The sequence below is a fragment of the Brachyistius frenatus genome, unplaced genomic scaffold, assembly GCF_029030835.1.
Source record: "Brachyistius frenatus isolate BFR_SWC_R1_liver_20210118 unplaced genomic scaffold, ASM2903083v1 Contig_83, whole genome shotgun sequence".
Lineage (NCBI taxonomy): Eukaryota > Metazoa > Chordata > Actinopteri > Embiotocidae > Brachyistius > Brachyistius frenatus.
Genome location: NW_027210682.1, coordinates 580,976 through 599,358, shown reverse-complemented (window position 1 = coordinate 599,358; position 18,383 = coordinate 580,976). Strand labels below are relative to the sequence as shown.

The window sequence follows — 18,383 nt, the reverse complement described above, 5'->3', positions numbered from 1 at the left end:
AAATACAGTGTAGGTGCCATTCAGTTCACATTGCTCTTTCCCATTCTTAATAAAAACATCCATTGAAGGCCATATTGTGTCCTTATTTGTCTGAGCAGTTTGCCCTCATACATAAATACCATCGAGTGAACTAATGGGAAAAATTAGATTAAGACATGGAAGATGCTTTGATTTTGAGAAATGCTTAGGATTTTATTGTACCTCATTATGTACAACGTATACAAGAAAACGTCAAAGTGTATAAAATTGCAGGTCATATTGGATAGATAAACACACCAATTATTTAGATGGAACACATTGTTGATTATTTATAAAAGAATGTACCGGCTAAAGTATATAATGCCCCATGTTTTGCTTCATTAAGACCATCTCACTAAAATGACATCACCAAACGGTCCATCCTGCTCTCTCTGACATTCATCTTTCTTTCTCGGACCTCTTTGCACTCAGCGGTGCAGCTCTGCCCCTTTCATCTGTTTTCAGCAGGGCTCAGGTTGTTCCCACAACGGATCACTGCCCTTCTCTGACATCACTCTGTGTGCCAGGCAGGCTCTGGTAGTCAGCAGGAATGGTGTCTGTGGAAAGAGAAACACATCTCATTAGCATATGTACAGCTTGAGTGGCTGACTGGCCTATCTTGGACTCGCAGACACTCACCGTTGCAGCGGTACTTCAAATTGGACCAGATGATATTTTCCTGAGAGAAGCAGAACACACCCAGTCGCCCACCTCTCATACTGGTGTCAATTGTCACCCCTGTGTCCGCCACCAGGTTTGAACCCTCATAAAATCGAGCCCTGGTTCACACGTGAGGAGAAACTTGTGAGTCAGCTCACACAGTATGAGTGTGTCTGATGGTGTGTCTGTTTGTACCTGATGTATCCAACCTGCGGTCTGTGCTGGAGGAACCAGCGGTACGAAACCTTGTCCTTCCAGCCGACGTTCCTGGGGTCTTTCCACAGGAGACGTACCTGGTCGGCGGTGTTTCCTGTGTGCCAGAGGGAGTTCCTCAGATACTCACCAGGACCTGTCTTAGATTTCACCACCTGGTGATGAGGAGCCACGTGAGATCAAAGAGGGGAAAACTGACACTGACAACGGATGATGACAGCAGACACACTCCCTCACACCTTGAGTTGTATTCCCGGCTCAGCAACGGCTCTGAAGGGTGCAGCCTGCCAGTAGGTCTGTTCTGTCTGTTTCCACATCACTACATAGAAGGAGGAGGAGTCCTGGTAGCCGAAAATGAAGCCGGCGTAGTCATCATCTGTCACGGTGTTGACATGGAAGGTTCCCTCAAAGTCAACTCCACTGAATGCTTTGTAGCCTAGAGACATACACAGTGGACGAGGAAACACACAACAGCATCAGGAGGACTCATGGATGAAAGTGGGAAATAATCCAAGTTATTGATGATGTGGATGTGACAGTATGAAGGTATCCTGCACTGACCTACAGCAAGGCCGGGGTCAGAGTTCATGGTCTGGACTATTTCCATGCCCTGTCAGGATAAAAGAGTGTAAATTCAATTTATATGTACCATCATGGGACACATGCAATATGTTGTTGATTCATAACTAATTCAATGTGTACATGTTGCTGTTCAGTACTGTGGCACATTCATTTAGCACATAATATGGACAGAAAACCCCAGGAACAAGTTCCAGCTTCAGAGAGAAACCGATTAAATAAAAGGAGAAAACCCACTGCAGTAAAGCAGCTTATGAAGCAGACACTAGAAAAAAAAGAGGCTGCTGTTTACCTGGTTGAGAACCACCCAGTTGGGGTCGATCTGAGAGTCCCCCTCTGGGTCCAGCACTACGGTCTGATAGGCTCTGAAGTCGGTCAACGTGACCTCAGCGTTCTCTGGGCAGTGGTCGATTATATCAATGACATTGTCTTTGTCAAAGTCTCCTTCGCATTCGTCTCCGACTTTGTTCACTGAAATAAAATGACACAGCTTAGTAAACACAACTCACACTGCACACAAGCATGTGCACAAACAGCCGATGATACTAACTATCAGAGTCCTTTTGGTCTGGGTTGGGAACTAGTCTGCAGTTGTCATCATCGTCCAGTATGCCATCGTTGTCGTCATCATCGTCACATTCATCTCCCTAACAAGAAGAAAGTGAGGAATTGATGACACGGACTCATTACACTATCTGTCAGCATACATTCATGAATAATGATGCTTTAAAGAAATAAAGGACAAAGGAGGAGATCAAAACCATTCCATCCTTGTCAGTGTCCAGCTGAGAGGAGTTGATGACTGTGGGACAGTTGTCCTTTGTGTTTTGGTGGCCGTCACCATCACTGAAAAAGAAGAAGTAGGACACTTAAAACAAACAAGAACAACTTGGAACATGCTTATAGACATTTAGACCACAGATCCTGATGTGGGCTCTACCTGTCTATGTTGTCGTCGCAGGTATCTCCGACAAGGTCATCGTCTGAGTCGGACTGCAGGTAGACAAAACAAACACTGTTGGTCAGATATGTGGCAGCAGATGAGTGTGTTTTAGGCTTTTGTTTGGTTCGTCACCTGGTTTGGGTTGACCATGTCCGGACAGCTGTCACAAGCATCCCCCACCCCGTCATTGTCTCTGTCCTTCTGGTCTAGGTTGGGGACTCGCTGGCAGTTGTCAAGAATATTTTTCAAGCCTGGGAACATAAGGGTGCTTTAATTCATGCCATTGACAGGAAATAGCATGACAGACCGCAGCCTACAGCACAGAGAAATGCATCACCAGATGGCGGTGTTTATTCAGGACGAAGGTGAAATAGTTTCCAGTGGCCTTCGACGCCTGGCGGAGGCTTAACCGTGGAAAAATGCTTTTAATGAGGAGACAGACATGACCAAGAGCTTAGCAGTCTAGCCTCGGAGTTAAAGACACAACCAAATGATCCAAGAGGCTGGAGCTTTGCCAAACTGAACAAACAGTGGCCACCAAACAGCGTAAACACACAACATGCGTAAAGCACATACACACAAAATGGAGCAAATAAGAGGTCGTCTAAAAGGCAAATCAAGTGAGGTATGTGAGGAAAGGTTTGAAACAACACTTAAGACGTTTTAACACTTAACGCTGTTCATTGGCTTGTTGTTGTTTTAATGACGCTGGAGGTGTTTTTCCTGGAAGCCCATGATCTAACTGGTAGAGGATGTGAATTGGAAACAGACAGAAACAAAAAAAAGGGCAGGAGGATGTTTTGCACAGATAAAGCACTGCCAGTCCAGAGAACAAAAATGTTCCTGTCTGCATCCTCCTGTATGGGTTGTGTTTTTGTCCAGGCAGTCTGGTCCAGACAAGTTTGGATGTCGCTCACAGACGCAGACTTTTAATGTGTTTGTCAGCCGTTTGGTTTCACATTGTGCTCCTATCTAATTCAGGCAATAGAAGCAGTAATAGTCCATTTTCTGCACCTTTAGCTCCGACAACCAACCAACCTATTTTCAGTAAATGTAACCAGTGATTCATGTTGCTCTTTGTGTCTTTGATAACACCCAGTGATGTACAGAAATCACAAAATTACAATAATTATTTGTCTATTACAATAAATGTGAACATACGCTTACCGTCCCCATCCATGTCATCATCACAGTCATCTCCCAGACCGTCTTGGTCTGTATCCCGCTGTGAGGGATTTTCAACCATTTTGCAGTTGTCACAGGCGTCGCCATGAAGATCTTTATCACTGTTTCTCTGGTTCACATTGGGAACCAGCCAGCAGTTATCCTGGGACAGACAAATGAATTTGATGGTTGTTCAAAATACCCTTTTTCAACTGAAACTTGTTCTAAATGCAGATAAGACTAAACTTATGTTGTTTTCAAACTCTCGGAGTAGGCCACACAATATCCCTTCGGTGGTCACTCTTGAAGGAAGTGAAATAGAGGTTGTTGACTCTTATAAATATCTGGGTATTTTGATTGATGACTCCCTCACTTTTCAGCCACATGTGCAGTATCTGGTGAAAAAGTTTAGGTTAAAACTGGGTTTTTATTTTTGAAATAAGCTGTGTTTTTCAATTAATGTAAAAAAGCAACTAGTTGCTGCTACTTTTTTACCTGTGTTGGACTATGGTGATCTTCTATATATGCATGCCTCTGCTAACTGTCTTCCTATGGTGGACGCAGCTTACCATGCTTCACTGCAGTTCATTACCAATTGTAAAGCTCTGACTTACCACTGTGAGTTATACTCTTTGGCCACCCGTAGGCTCTGTCACTGGTACACCTTCATTTATAAGGCAATCCTTGGTCTGCTCTCAAACTACCTGTGTGTCTTCATCATGCAGAAAAGTGCCGGACAATATTCCTTGCGTTCTCAGGACTTCTTTATGCTCGCTGCCAGAACGGAAATGGGAAAAAAGGACTTTTGTGTACTCTGCACCCTCATCATGGAATATGTTGCAGAATGATTTAAAACTCAAAGAACTGATACCACTTACTGCTTTTAAATCTAAAATGAAAGAAATAGAGGCAGGTTCCCAAAAATGTCAATGTTTTTAAATTAACCAGGTTACGTAACTGACTCTTAACTTTTAGTTTCTTTTAATTTGTCTCATTCTGTATGAGATTATTATTATTATTATTATTATTATTATTCTCTATATAATAATAAAAAAACATGGTGCATGAGCTCAGTGACAGAGGTGAATATCTGTTTATGAAGAGTAAGGGCCAGTCAAGGAAACCTTGTGAGAGTTCACTGCATTTTGGATCTGCGGAACTAAGTCACCTACTTCTATGTTTATAATGCCGTCACTGTCTGCATCGTCATCACAGGCATCACCCATCCCGTCCCTGTCAGCGTCCTCTTGGCCAGAGTTTGGCACAAACATACAGTTGTCCTGGAAACAACACAGGAAAACACACACAGCATAGTTTTGCATGCTAGAATGAATTAAATGTGAGAGGAGGTAGGGGATGTACAAATGAGTACCTGCTTACAGGTGTTGTCTCTGCACAGGAGCTTATTGTCAGGATATGCGTCAATATCTGTGTCCTTTCCACACACATAGCCGTTGCCAGCCCAACCGATGCCACACTGACGTACAGGAAACAAGGAAAATGGCAGGACTTGGCAAATATGCGCACAGTTTAATGTAGAACAGAAAAAGAGCAAACTCATTCACGATCATGTTTCAGTATGTTCTATTGGCAATTCTTACGACACAGCTAATGCTTCCATCTCTTTCCACGACACACTCTCCATTGGTGTCACAGGGGTTGGGTTGACCGTTGGGGCAAAGCCTGGAACCATGGCAACCTCCCACCTGGTCACCTGTGAAGCCAGTTTTACACTCTCCACAACGGAAGGACCCCTGGTGAGGACAAGACAGAGTCAGAAATAATAGTACAAAGCCACATTATAATGATAACCTTGCATCAGTTCCTGTGGTCTTACAATAGTGTTGTAGCAGTGTGAGTTGGCGGTGCAGCCTCCATCCTCAGGTGGGCCCAGACACTCATCTATATCTTCACACACCTGGAAGGAACAGCACATAAAGCACAAAGAAAAAGGATCATAGTTTGTCAGCAGGTGCAGATAAATCAAAGAGCATCAATGTTTTATAGTGTATTGTTTGTTGTACCTGTTTGTGTGACCTGGCGTAAGACACCCCCACTCCATTGAGCATTGGTCCCGTGTATCCCATGGGGCATTTCTCACAGCGAAAACCAGGAGCGGTGTTCACGCACCGAACACCAGGATAACATGGGTTAAACTTGCACTAAAACAGAAAAAAACAGAGGATCGTCAAAATGCTAACTCGTGCTGCTTTCACCTACTGGTTGCAGAGATCCATACCTCATCTACATCATCGCAATGAGCCCCATCTCCTGTGAATCCATCAGGACAGGGGGCACACTGGAAACTCCCCGACTCTGAACGGACACACATGTCCTGTCTGAAGCAGGTCCCGGGTGGGCACCGAGTTAGATGCTGAGGCATGACGAACCCCCCGGGTCTTGGACCTTGATCTGTGGGGGTTGGACTGCCCCGAAGTCCTGTAGGAACACAAAGACGGATAGGAGAGTTATAATGTCACTTTAGTGTCTAAATACCGTAAATGATTTAAGAGTTTCTGTCGCGCTTACCACAGGCCAGACACTCCGTGATGGTATTCCTCAGAAAAGTTGTCTCCTTGATCTTAACCCAAAAGAAACAAAGTGTAGAACTGTTAATGAACTGTGTTGTACTTGTGTTATCACTTTACAGCTTATCAGCAGAGGCAATTCCTAATTTTAGCTTTGAAAAAAAAAATATATATGTCTGTTGAGCTCCAGTTCTGTTTCTTTACACAAAAGACTCTCAGTGTATCTGATCATGTTTAAAACGTGTCTTATTGTCTCATTCTTCCTGTTTGATCTCTTATTAAATCCTCTGCTTTAAATGATCACTAGACCTGTCACCATTATTACATATTCGCTTGATCGTGATCGCGATTCCATTCATCTGTATGAATACAGCTAAATGAAATGTCATCATTCCATCGCTATTTACATATTGTTTTTCCTAATTTGAAGTTTGACTGCTACGATTTAATGGCACATGAGTGGAGAATTAGTATCACCATAGCACATTGTTGTTTTTTACAATTTGTTATTGTCAATCATTTCTTTGTATATGTCAGTAATATTTTATTATTAAAGTTATTTGTGTGATATCGTCCCTGTGTAATCAAAGGCAACCAGAAAGGTAATTTTTATTTATTTATGTTTGAATGTTCAATGCCAATAAATGGCTCTTCTTCATGAGTAAATGCACATTATCAAACTATGATTAGGCTTCCTGTATGTTGTAATAATTGTTTAAAACATTTGCAGAAAAAAAAACATTAATCGCAATCATTTGTATGAGCAGTAATCATCAACTACAATTTCAGGATTGTGATAGCCCTATTCATCACTGGAAATCATGCTGTTCCCCAGCTGTCTGTTACTGAGGTTATGTAAAGCCTTGAAACAAGACAGATCCAGAAAATCAGGAGGTTCTCACATCCTGGATTCTCACTTTTCACAGTGAAACGCAGATGTTTTTGCAAAACTAATCTCCTATTGAAGTAAAAACACAGTCCAAATATTTGTGAATCTGCCCACACTCTTCAATCTTTAAATGCGGTATATTCTACTAAATGACCAGCCAACTCTCCACATCTTCTGCTACTATCTCAGCAAGTGGAAAATAACATCCTCATTACTATAACTCTGTGCCTAAACACTGTAGTGCCCTTTCATTGATTTCCAAATCACATTGAGCCATTTCAGCCTTTGTTTTTGAGTTGTTTTCCATTTTCATCCAGGAGTTACACATGAGACACACACAAGGCTCAGCCACAGAACAGGTTACCTGCTGGTTTAACAGCTCTTTCATCTCAGATAACATGGTCCTCAGCTCAACCATGGTGGCCTGGTCGTGCACCATCCTGCCTCCCTGGACAGCTGAAGGGATTTCACAAATAAAACAATCAGATACACGACACATCTACCAGGATTAGGTCTAAAATGATCTCACGTTTTTGTGATGTCAGTGGCAACTTGTTACCCAGTAGCTGCAGAGATTCAGCCTGATCCACACTGCAGTCCTGCAGGGTGGCCACATTGTCTATGGTGTCTTCTATCACCAGCTTCAAGTCTGTCAGTTCATCCTTACAAAGGAATAAAAGACAGAAAATACAGGATAAAAATAAAATGCGTATGGCATATGTGTACTACTGCATCCCTGACACATGTTTCATATTTACAATGTAATAATTAGACTTCAATTAGACTTTTGCTTGATATTTTCTTACTAACTTCTAACTCACCCGTCCACTTGACTGCAGGGTCCTGAGCGCCACCTTGTTGGGACCCGGTGGGAGTGACCCAAACGCAGCTGGCAGATCATCCAAAGTGTGAGCCAGTCTGCAGTCCACATAGATGTTGAGGCGAGGCGGGCCACGCTGCAGGCCGCTGGCATGGAGCATCACATGGTGGTCTCGTCCATCTGCCAGGGATGCATGGTTGAAGCTGGTCGTACCGAAACCGCCATCAGTCTTCTGGTAACGAACAGTCACTGGAAATGGAGAGAAACAAGAGTGAAAGACAGAGGAGAGAAAACAGATGTAGCCTGTGTTTGTCAAAGATGCTGTTAAACAGTGTGTGTCAGTATAATAATTCACCTTTGCTCAGTTTGGCCTGTACGCTGAGCTCCAGGTACTTGGTGTTGTCTTTGGGGTTGACGACACTGTAGAGAGAGGTGGGGGCCTTGTTGTGGAGCCTGAAGGACGAGAGGAAGAAAGCCTCATCTCGCCCTTTGTTCTTCAGGTTTCCTTGGAGCAAATCTGGCAGGCAGTCCGGAGACACTAGCAGGTCATAGACTAACACAGGAGAGAACTGTTAGAAACCTGCATCATACTGCTGTAGATGCATAGTGCAACAATTCATAAATGCTCCAGAGAAAAGCCACAGAAAGCAGGTGACACAGAGAACAGAGGTTAATCAATAGGAGTTTAGGGTACCAACTGAAAGCACTCCATCTGGGTCATTATAAATGATGCTGACTTCCTTTTTTGTTTTTGTTTGTGTCTTAATGGCTGTTGCTCCCAGTGTACTGTGAATTGCTACAGCTGAGTCAGTGCACTGTGGCACTTTATTACGTGTGACAGTGTATCTGTATATTTGTGTGTTGCAGCCCGCTGTGTTTTATAGAGTGGTAGACAGGAGCTGCAGAAAAGTAGCAGCAATAAAGTCTTTCCACTGGAACAAAGCCACTGCCTCACACTCACACATGCATAGACACATCCACACAGAAACACTCTCATACTGCCATTAGCTGAACTTCAGAGATAATACAGAGTGACAGGAAATTTAATGGAAACCTTTGCGTGTAGATTCCAGGCAAATTAAAGTTTTGCAAATGCACTTCTCAGATGGCAGTAGGCACCTTATTTAGGTCAGACGATTACTAGATCCTGGACATCAAACTGCACAAGCACCAAGACACGAAATAAATACCAACCAATTCAGCAATATTACCCTTTTTACTTGCAGCTCACTTACACACAACAGATTGTCAGGAAGATGTTAATGGAAAAGACTGCTTTGTAAAGCAGTGATGTATAGAAAGACAGACAGAAACATACAGTATGATGTGAAGGGCATGGATGGTGAGGAGCCAGTACTTACCGAGCCCTTGAGCTGAGATGGTGAGCACTAGCTGCAGCAGCACCAGAGACAGGGCTGCCGCTCTCACACACACACCCGTCATCGGTGCTTCAGAGTGGGACACACTTCAAAAGAAGCTCTGCCTCTAAAGAAAGAACTTTCCTCCCGTGGATCAATAAGAGTGTCACGGACTGATCGCCAACTGTGAGTGATGATGACAAGTCCAGATCTGGAAGCAAACTCTCAGCAGAGGTGAGATGGTTTTGTGTCCACAGGCACAGCTTTTAAAGCAAAGGGGAGTGTCCTCGTTCGCGACTGTGGTACACTGAAGAGACTATTTTAATAGTTTGGGGGAATGTCCCGTCGGTACAATCGTCTGATTTAATGATCAGTTTTAAATTGTCACTCTCTGTAAAAGCTAAAGTACGACGGTTAGAATATAAGTAGATCTCTATGAAAATTCTGAAAAGTAAGGCATTGGGATTTTTTTTTTAAATGGTTGAGACCTTTTAAGTACACATACTGTGTGATCTAAATGTGAGGTCTTTCATGTATTTGTGACCCTATTTTATTGAGAATCAAGATGAAACTATCATTCATTGAGTGTAGTGTTCACTATCTTTTGGGAATTTGTGATACAACAGGAGAAAAATATTCCAAATCAGTCTGAATAGTCAGTCAACTCTACAAAAAATGTCTGCAATGCTCAAGAGGGGGAAACTTGGATCCAGCTGGTCCTTGTTTGTTCACAAACATCATCAACCTATGTCATAAATGTGGATTTGATCCCCCAGCTCATCTTCAGTAAGCCAATCGAACTGTAAAAATCAATGGCAGATGTTTTTGATTTTAATTTGATTTAATTTCACTTGTTCTACATACCTCTGCAAACCTTTTTGTGATTCCATCTGTTGGAGGATGTGGGAAAGGAAGGACAAAGAGGGCTCAGACTCAGGGCAGTTTTCAGCCCTGGAAACATTTGATGATAGATGTCTGGTACTTGTCTTAAAACCTTCTCTACTAACCTCAAGCGCATTTCAACATCTCAGCTGCTGGTCTGAGCCAAAGAGAGACATTTACCATCCCTGAGTGTATTATCACTGTATATCCGCTGGTGTCTGGCTGTCGGGGCTCTGACCAAACACCTGGCAGATTTCAGCTGTCAGCACTCAGGCAGACATTGTACTATTGTTTCTTATAATAAATAAAATCACTATGTGACATGGAAATCAAAATATGAAATGACCACGTCTTCCATTTCTGTTAGTAAGTTAGTCACTGTTCCTTCCTTTCACAACAGGTTTAACTGTTTACTGCTCGTTTAAAATACAAAGATACCAAGAGATATGACTTTTTGATCTTATTATCTTTGGCTTTAAACTATTTCCATAATAGTAACATAATACAATGAAGAAACATCAACCACATCACTTGATTATTACAGGTAAAGTAATGGTAGAGTTTAATTCTTGCAATTAAAACGGGGTTTTCTTGGCAACCTTTTTATGAGCACTGTGACTATAGATTATTTTCATTATCGATTAATCTGATGATTATTTTCCACCAAACAGGACAGAAAGAGACTAGCAATCAAGTTCGCAGAAAGGATCATTTATACTGATTTGCCCCCACCTGATGACTTTTACATGTCCAGAGTCAGGAAACGTGCCGGAAAAATCACTGCTGATCCCTCACACCTGCTTCACACCAACTTCTCCCCTCTGGCAGGTGCTACAGACCACAAAACAACCAGACACAAGAATGTTTTTTTCCCCTCTCAACATCCCCCCCAGGGAACAGTTAAATCAATCACATGTCACTACCCACGTGTACATAATTGTCTAATATATATTCAAGCAGGCTCTATACTATACACAGAAAAGGAGGTATAGATATAATGAATATAATCACTGACTATGAGACAATTTATTCTCTACACATCTAATATTTATTCCAACACTTAATACACACATCATTGCACTACTTGTATAAAATCAACAGGGACAGTTTGACCTACATTGGCCTGGAGTCAAATTCCTTGTACGTTGTATATGTAAACATTTGGCCAACAAAGATTCAGTTCAATTCAAATTCAATAACTGTAAATATCGAGTCATGCACAGTTGTAAATTATGCACTTAAAAATATGTCATCAAAACACATTTAGCCTACACATGGGTTGTGGGGCACAAATCATAACCCACTACCTGTAAATATAGGCTACGAATACAGATTTAATTACGATGCTGTTGTCATTTGGTTTTCAGTCTCTGTTCTACCTTGTTCACTTGTCTGGCATGTTTTAGTCTTTCTATATTGTGTTAATTGTGTACTGATAGTTGCTGGTTACCAAAGCAAATTCCTTGTGCATATTAACGTACTCAGCCAATGAACCTGATTCTGTTGTTGTTATTATGTTAATAATTTCCTTCTTATTAAGTTTACTACTACTTTTAATTCTCCCTCTAATGAAATTGCAAATTAGGCCGCTGTTGTACATCATGCTTTCATGATTATGTCACCATTATCTCTTTCGTGATCCCTAAAGTTAACAACTAATGAGTTTTCCCTGATTATAGTTACCGAATGACACAAACCAGCGACGGAATTGTGAAAAAAATAATAATAATAATAATAATCAAGAGTATGTTTCATCCGACCGATTTATTTTTCACCTCTGCTGGCTCTGAATGCGACCCCGTGACGTCACCTGCTGCCTGTATGAATCAAAACATGGCGGCTGCCATGGAGCTGAGATGTTGGGGAGGAGACTGGGGTTTGCCTTCCGTCCACACCGAGTCCTTGGTGGTTCTGGTAAGGTTGTCGTCTGTCTCTGCGGGAAAAGAAATACGTCCACTGCATGCAGCGTCACCGCATTTTAAGACGACAGGTTTACCTCTCCGCTTTTCTTTGCGTCGCCCCTCTTTTGTGGTTCTGGTTAGCTTCGCGCTAACTTACCTGCTGCAGCTTACCTGGTGAGTTAGCTGCAGAATAAAACAACCTTTCCATCTGAAGTTCACGTCCCCCCCCCCCAAAAAAAAACCCCTTTTAAATCGCACCCGGTGCTGCCCGGATGGGTTTTTGTCCTTCAAAGCGTGTGCGGCAGTCAGAAAGTCACAGACGAATGTGCTCCTTCAAGGTCAGCTTGTCGAGGCTGTGGTTTATTTATTTATTTATTTATTTGGGCATATTCGTGTCTTTTGCCCTTTTTATTGATGGACGTGACCGACTGAATCACCTGGATGCGAAATGAACACGTTTGCTGGCAGTTTTAGATTGTTGTTGTCTGTCTGTGAATCCGTGCAGTTACATGTCTGACCACGAGATGGCGCTTTTTTTCTTTTCTTTTTTTTTCTTCTGATTTTCAAACCAAGACGACAAATTGAGGCTCATTTTTAAAGCATGTGGGAAGTGACAAAAAAAATGTTTTTTTTTTTTTTTTAGTTTGGGTCGTGTTGCTTTATTGACACTTCTAATAAATACAACATTTCTGACAATGTCAGGGATCCTCTCCATCGTTGTCACTGGTGATTTCACCAAACTTTTATCTGGTTAAGAAAAGATCCTTCACACTTGAGCATTGAAATCCTTTAATAATCTCTATTTACTTACTAAGAAACAAATAAGGTAAAGGTTCTTTTAGTGCTGAGACAATAAATGTATTCTGGATTAACGGAAGAAAAAAAAATCTATTTATTGTTTCAGTTATTTGCGGAGCAAAAAAATTCAATGTCATGATTTGCTGCTTTTCTCTCTTTGTAAACAAACCGTCTTTGCTTGATCAGCTATCAGTCAGACAAAATACAACAACTACGATGGTATGTACAGTTGTTTAATATCATGAAAATATATTTAAACAAAAAAACTTTTTTGTTTTTCCTTTTTCTGTAAAGCCTTTTTAAAAAGATCTCTTGAACCTTGTCTGACAAATTTCTTCAAGGGTACAGCAAACATTCAGCTACATTACAAAACTGAGATCACACAGAGCTTTATTAAAGTGTTATAATCCTGCTCCGAGGCTCTAACGTTTCCCCTGAAAGTTGTGTATCTGCTGCAGTACTTTTAAATTTGGATCAATCATTTCAGCATGACGTGTATGACAGACATTTGACATATATGACCGACATTAATTTGACCTAATTCGTACGCGGGTTTTCTTTCAGGCTTACGCCAAGTTTTCTGGGGCAAAGGTCACAGTTTCTCCGATAGACTGGACATGGAAAACTATAACAGGTGAGCTGCAGCTTCTTGAATATCCATACATACAGTATTAATATATATTGCAGATTTGAAAAATATTTTTCATTAAATTCATGAATGCTTTTGAAACTCAGTCATTCAAGGTTGAAAAATGCAAATATACTTATTTATGTATTTTATTAGGCCCCAAAATCAAGTAAATTGATACACAATCAAAATATATAGTAAATTGCACATGGCGAGACCTTAATAGCGCGTTGAAGCAGTCACACTCTCAAATATCACAGCCTTCATCTCGTTCTGCATTATCTTCCTCCTTTTTAAATGATGTCTCCTCCACAGCGACCGTCCCAGAGTTGCTGTGTGGAGACTCTGCAGTTCAAGAACCTGCACGGATTCTCAACTTTCTGAGAAAACAGGTGACAGTGTCTGCTTCTTCAGTATAAACCCCAAACCATGTAGCAGAATCAGTGGACTTGTGGTAATATTTCTTTTTGTTTTTCCCCCCCAGAGGTTTAATGCAGACTATGAGCTGACAGCCAGACAAGGAGCAGACACAATGGCCTACATCGCTCTGCTTGAAGAGAAACTGCGACCGGCTCTGGTAACACCGTCTCTCCTCTGCTCTGCTCTTCTCTTGTTGACAGATATATATATATATATGTGGGTTCTGATCATATTTAGGAGGATGTTTTGTGTCCCACAGTTGCACACTTTCTGGGTGGATGCAGAAAACTACGCCAATCTGACACGGCCATGGTTTGCCTCGCGCTCGCCTTTTCCGCTCAACTTTCTCGTTCCAAGTTGCCATGCCCACACCGCCCTCTCCCACATCCTTCTAACCAAAGGAGAGGCGCCGCTGCACAGGATCACTGAGGTGGAGGGAAAGGTAAATACTGCTGTGCGTGAATTATCAGTTTCAAGCTGTGTCGATGACTCCTTCAACGTGTCAAGTTCGGTTTCTCACAGCTGTAAATGTTTCTCACTCTGTCTGCCTCAGATCTACAGTGATGCTAAAGAGTGCCTGAATCTCCTCTCCTACAGACTGGGAACAGCAGACTACTTCTTTGGCAACTTGTGAGTTCTCCACTGTTTTTAATTGAATTGAAATGATTATTTGATGGACCATTTATGTACCTTGCGTTTAAAGCTTTTGGAAATCAAAATAGATGAAAGAGCTTAAACAATTAGGATACAAATATTATCTATTTAATTAGGAGTCTGTGTGCAGTAGTTCACTTGACCATTTAATTCCGACTTCCCGGGGCAGGAAGAAAATAGCAACAGGCCTTTTACAAATTTTACAATATATATCTTGAAGTTTGAGAAATCACATGACTGGCTGGGAGGTCTTCTGAAGTTTGTTTTTAGAAATCCATTCCAGCAGAAGTCAAACTTTGCATTGTTCATTTAGAAAAAATATGAATTGTAATTCATGATTTTAATGCGTCCTGAATATATTGGTTATGATACTTTTGATCTCATAGTTAGGTCTCTCAAGATCAACTGTCGTTCACAATAATTATGATTAACATTTTAATTGTCTTTTTCTGTTTATTTTCCGTTGAAGGCCAGCTTTTTGCTGCGAAATGATTGCAGTCAGCTCAAAAAAAATCTCGATCAGGCGATTACATAATAATTGTGACAGGTCTTATCATGGCCTTGTATCTTTCGTCTTTGTGCGTGCCTGTGATGTGTATTTTGCTGCATGTGTAATTTTGATCACAGGCCAACCAGTCTGGATGCCTTTGTGTTTGGTTTTGTGGCTCCACTTCACAAAGCCGGTCTTCCCAGCAGCCCTCTGCAGAGCCATCTCAGACAGCTAGATAACCTCACGCGCTTCTGTGACAACATCCTCGCAGTCTACTTCAGCTCGGACCACCCCTGTAAGACGGCTGCACACGCTGGAAATACTCACGAATCCACAGTTTTATCTTTGCAAGCACGCAAAACAACTAACATCATCTGCTCTTTCCTTCTTTTAACATATTTGTATCGCTTCATATTTGCTCTTTGTATCTGCTTTACTTTTGGGAGTTGAATGACCTACCGCTGCCCGGGCTCCACTGATTCTCTGCCATCTCCTCCTCCTTCTGTTGGTGTTTCTGCACTTCATCTCTCTCCAGGTCCTCCCCCACCTGTTCAGGAAACAATGGATGCCAATCTCCAGAAACTAACTCAGCTTGTAAACAAAGAGTCCAACTTGATAGAAAAGGTGCTCCTGCTTTCCTCTTCTCCTCTTTTGCATGGGTTCATGGTTGCTTTCAGCAGGTACCTTCACTGTTGTAATCCTTGACATATCATTTCTCAGTAGTACGTTTGGGAACTAACTAAACTGTACATCCTTTACTGTAGATGGATGATAACCTTCGCAGCAGCCCACAGCACAAACCCCACAGACCGGAGCCCAAACCCACTCTGTCCAGTGCAAAGAGCTACACCCCTGCCTAACACTTGACCTTTAGGCCATGATCCAGCCTCGTGAATCGCAGATAAGCGCCCACTGGATGAAAAGGTGCTGCTCTGAATCTAACTCAACCTCCTGAAAGAACAAGAAAAAACACAAACTGGACTATAACTTGAATGGAAAATAACTTAATAATTAAGGGAAGTATGACTATATAACTACAAGAGACTGTTTTAAAATAATGATGATAGATTTCAAAGATGTTCGTCTGAAAGAGAAGAAAAAGTGCATGTGTGAGGTATTTAAAAAAGAAGAGCGCATGTAAGTGGTTGAGGATGGAATGCTATGAAGTGGTGCTCGATGAGAAAGACACAGGAAGTTCAAAGGAAAGCCAAAGGAAATGAAAAGTCCAGCAGGGAAAATAAGTGGCACCTTTTAACCTCTGAGTGGGCCACTCAGCATTTTTCTTTTAAACTTTTTCTCCAATTAGTTTTGTTTAAGGGAAATGTATTTTTCAGAGTTGTTCTCACTCGATCAGTCAACAGTTCAATGAGAGGATATTGAAATGATAGAGTTTAATACTCAAAAGAGACCTGGAACAGTGTTGAGCTAGATTGGTTAAAATTGACAATATTTAGCTACCATTAGAGATGCAACGTAGATTAATGAATTAGTTGATTGGAAAAAAAGGCAATTAATCATCTTCAGTCATATTTTTATGAAAAGGGCAAACATTCTCTGATTCTAGCTTCATAAATGTGAATATTTCCTGGTTCCTTTAGTCCTACTTGATAATAAACTGAGCATCTTTGGGTTGTTGACTGTTGGTCGGGACAAAACACGACCTTTTTTAGGCTGCACTTTGGGCTTTCAGGACCACTGGTGAACATTTTTCACCGGTTTCTGACATTTTAAAGACCGAACAACTAATGGATTAATCAAGAAATTAATTGTCAGATTAATTAATAATGAAAATAGTTTATAGTTGCAGCCCTATTTATCTTACATTGCTGTGTTTTACCATGGGAGAGGTCAGATCTTTTAGTGCCAGTCTGAGCACACGTCCTGCCTCATGTCCACTGTAAGATCTTCGATCAATTCATTTGCTGAGTGTAATGAACAGTATGTGTGCAGTCATGACTCTAGAAATAACCAATTTACTTTATTTAACTTGGCTTTCACCTCCTCAGCCCTGTGCAGCTTGTACAATTGTAAAAAGTGTCATAAATATAATCAATTCAATTTACCTGTGGTTTCCTCTGAATAGGGCTGATCAGCTTGTTCACAATCTTTGCTCGATACACCGAGGTAATGGAAGGGCCTTACACCTCGTTATTCATGCATACTATTTTAGACTAATGTGTGTTTATGTGTGTGTGAGTGTGTTTTTGTGAGAGAAAGAGTTGTCCTGAGGACTATCAGAAACGTTTGTGTCTTTAAGTTTTTGTTTTTTATAGTATAAGAATTTCTTCGACATTAATAATCCACTCACTTCTTTTGTTGCCTTTTTGTGGAACATTTATTGTTGTTTTGATATTTCTGCTGTGTCATCATCTGCTGTGCCTCTTTAACGGTCACCGTGTTTAAGCTGAAGTGTTATGTCACATTTGCTGCCTTTTGTTTGTCTTTTATTTTTACAGACTGATGAAAAATTTGATTTCTTTTACTTTTAATGTCCTCGCAGCTCACGCATCACTGAACTGTGTCCGCTCCATGTGGTTCCGCTTATGATTTCTCTGTATGTCCGTTGTTTTCATAATTGTTAAGATACTTGGGTTCTACAAACTTTAAAAAAAACTCTCTTTATCGATACATTCCCTTTAAAGCTCCATATTCCTGTGTGTGCGTGTGTGTGTGTGTGTGTGTGTGTGTGTGTGTGTGTGTGTGTGTGTGTGTGTGTGTGTGTGTGTGTGTGTGTGTGTGTGTGAGCGCGTATCTCTGTCTTTGTGTCAAAGTGTCAAAATGCTAACTGTCCTACTTATTTTTGGAACATATGTCATAATTTATCTTTTTCTGTTGCTGTTCATAATCTGTTGATGGTTGGAGACAACTGTCTTTGTATTATCTAAATACATATATGATAATATATGGCTCCTGTCTTTTTTTCTTTCTTTTTTTTTTCAATCTAAATGACATTTTCTCCCATGTGCCCGATAAACAACAGATCCAAGCTTTTTCACTGACTTTTGGTCTTTTTCTTTTTGAATGCAGCTCCTTCATCTCTAAATGAACTAATGCAACAAGGCATGTTATTGGGTGACTTATTTTTTCCAGGAACAATTACAGAAGATTTCACTGTTGCCCACCGTTGTGTGTGTGTGCAATCATTTGTTTAGATGTTGGGCGGATAGAGCGCTCTTTGTCTGGTTTTGGCCTCAGACATGGAAAAGACTTAAAATACTGTGTGAGAAAGCTGCGGGTAAACGGTACACACTACTTCAGATATTGTCCAAGTCAATAATCACATGAGAGAGTCTGCTGGAGAGATTTCTCTCTTGGCTGGTTGTTTAGTAGGTGCAGTAACAGGAAATAAGCTGCACATTTGGATCTGTTGTGAAGAAATCTTTAACATTACTGTTAACCTCTTCTGTTTTTTTCTGTAGGAAAAATATATCTTCGTCA

General features: G+C 41.2%; 2 protein-coding genes across 4 annotated transcripts; one reads left to right on the top strand and one right to left on the bottom strand.

The window, feature by feature from the left end:
- Positions 1-66: 66 nt before the first annotated feature.
- Positions 67-12,170, bottom strand: thbs4a (thrombospondin 4a). Its single transcript, XM_069709560.1, has 25 exons — positions 11,830-12,170; positions 10,787-10,885; positions 9,176-10,062; positions 8,170-8,367; positions 7,816-8,063; positions 7,554-7,656; positions 7,359-7,450; positions 6,107-6,158; positions 5,817-6,016; positions 5,602-5,739; positions 5,415-5,495; positions 5,179-5,331; positions 4,950-5,054; positions 4,750-4,857; positions 3,581-3,740; positions 2,546-2,664; positions 2,411-2,463; positions 2,232-2,316; positions 2,021-2,117; positions 1,763-1,941; positions 1,453-1,501; positions 1,131-1,327; positions 874-1,046; positions 658-797; positions 67-575 (listed from the first exon to the last, which is right to left on the bottom strand). The coding sequence occupies exons 3-25, from the start codon at positions 9,255-9,257 to the stop codon at positions 511-513; spliced, it is 2,877 nt and encodes a 958-aa protein (XP_069565661.1). The 5' UTR covers positions 9,258-10,062; positions 10,787-10,885; positions 11,830-12,170; the 3' UTR covers positions 67-510.
- mtx3 (metaxin 3) lies at positions 11,876-17,847 on the top strand. Of its 3 annotated transcripts, none has more exons than XM_069709563.1 (9): positions 11,876-11,968; positions 13,318-13,387; positions 13,697-13,773; positions 13,866-13,958; positions 14,061-14,243; positions 14,355-14,431; positions 15,083-15,240; positions 15,481-15,569; positions 15,710-17,847. In XM_069709563.1, the coding sequence occupies exons 1-9, from the start codon at positions 11,876-11,878 to the stop codon at positions 15,803-15,805; spliced, it is 936 nt and encodes a 311-aa protein (XP_069565664.1). In that variant the 3' UTR covers positions 15,806-17,847. The 3 variants fall into 3 exon arrangements, with proteins under 3 accessions (XP_069565664.1, XP_069565663.1, XP_069565665.1); XM_069709562.1 differs by having other exon boundaries at positions 15,481-15,625; XM_069709564.1 differs by lacking the exon at positions 15,481-15,569 and having other exon boundaries at positions 15,710-15,801.
- Positions 17,848-18,383: the final 536 nt, after the last annotated feature.

Excerpts from the sequence above, each read along its gene's own strand:
- mtx3 (XM_069709562.1), top strand. The coding sequence starts at position 11,876 with ATGAATCAAAACATGGCGGCTGCCATGGAGCTGAGATGTTGGGGAGGA. Across the intron at positions 14,244-14,354 it reads TCACTGAGGTGGAGGGAAAG|ATCTACAGTGATGCTAAAGA; the intron begins GTAAATACTGCT and ends TGTCTGCCTCAG. Across the intron at positions 15,626-15,709 it reads TTCATGGTTGCTTTCAGCAG|ATGGATGATAACCTTCGCAG; the intron begins GTACCTTCACTG and ends CCTTTACTGTAG.
- thbs4a (XM_069709560.1), bottom strand. The coding sequence starts at position 9,257 with ATGACGGGTGTGTGTGTGAGAGCGGCAGCCCTGTCTCTGGTGCTGCTG. Across the intron at positions 6,017-6,106 it reads CACGGAGTGTCTGGCCTGTG|GACTTCGGGGCAGTCCAACC; the intron begins GTAAGCGCGACA and ends GTGTTCCTACAG. Across the intron at positions 576-657 it reads TTTGAAGTACCGCTGCAACG|ACACCATTCCTGCTGACTAC; the intron begins GTGAGTGTCTGC and ends CTCTTTCCACAG.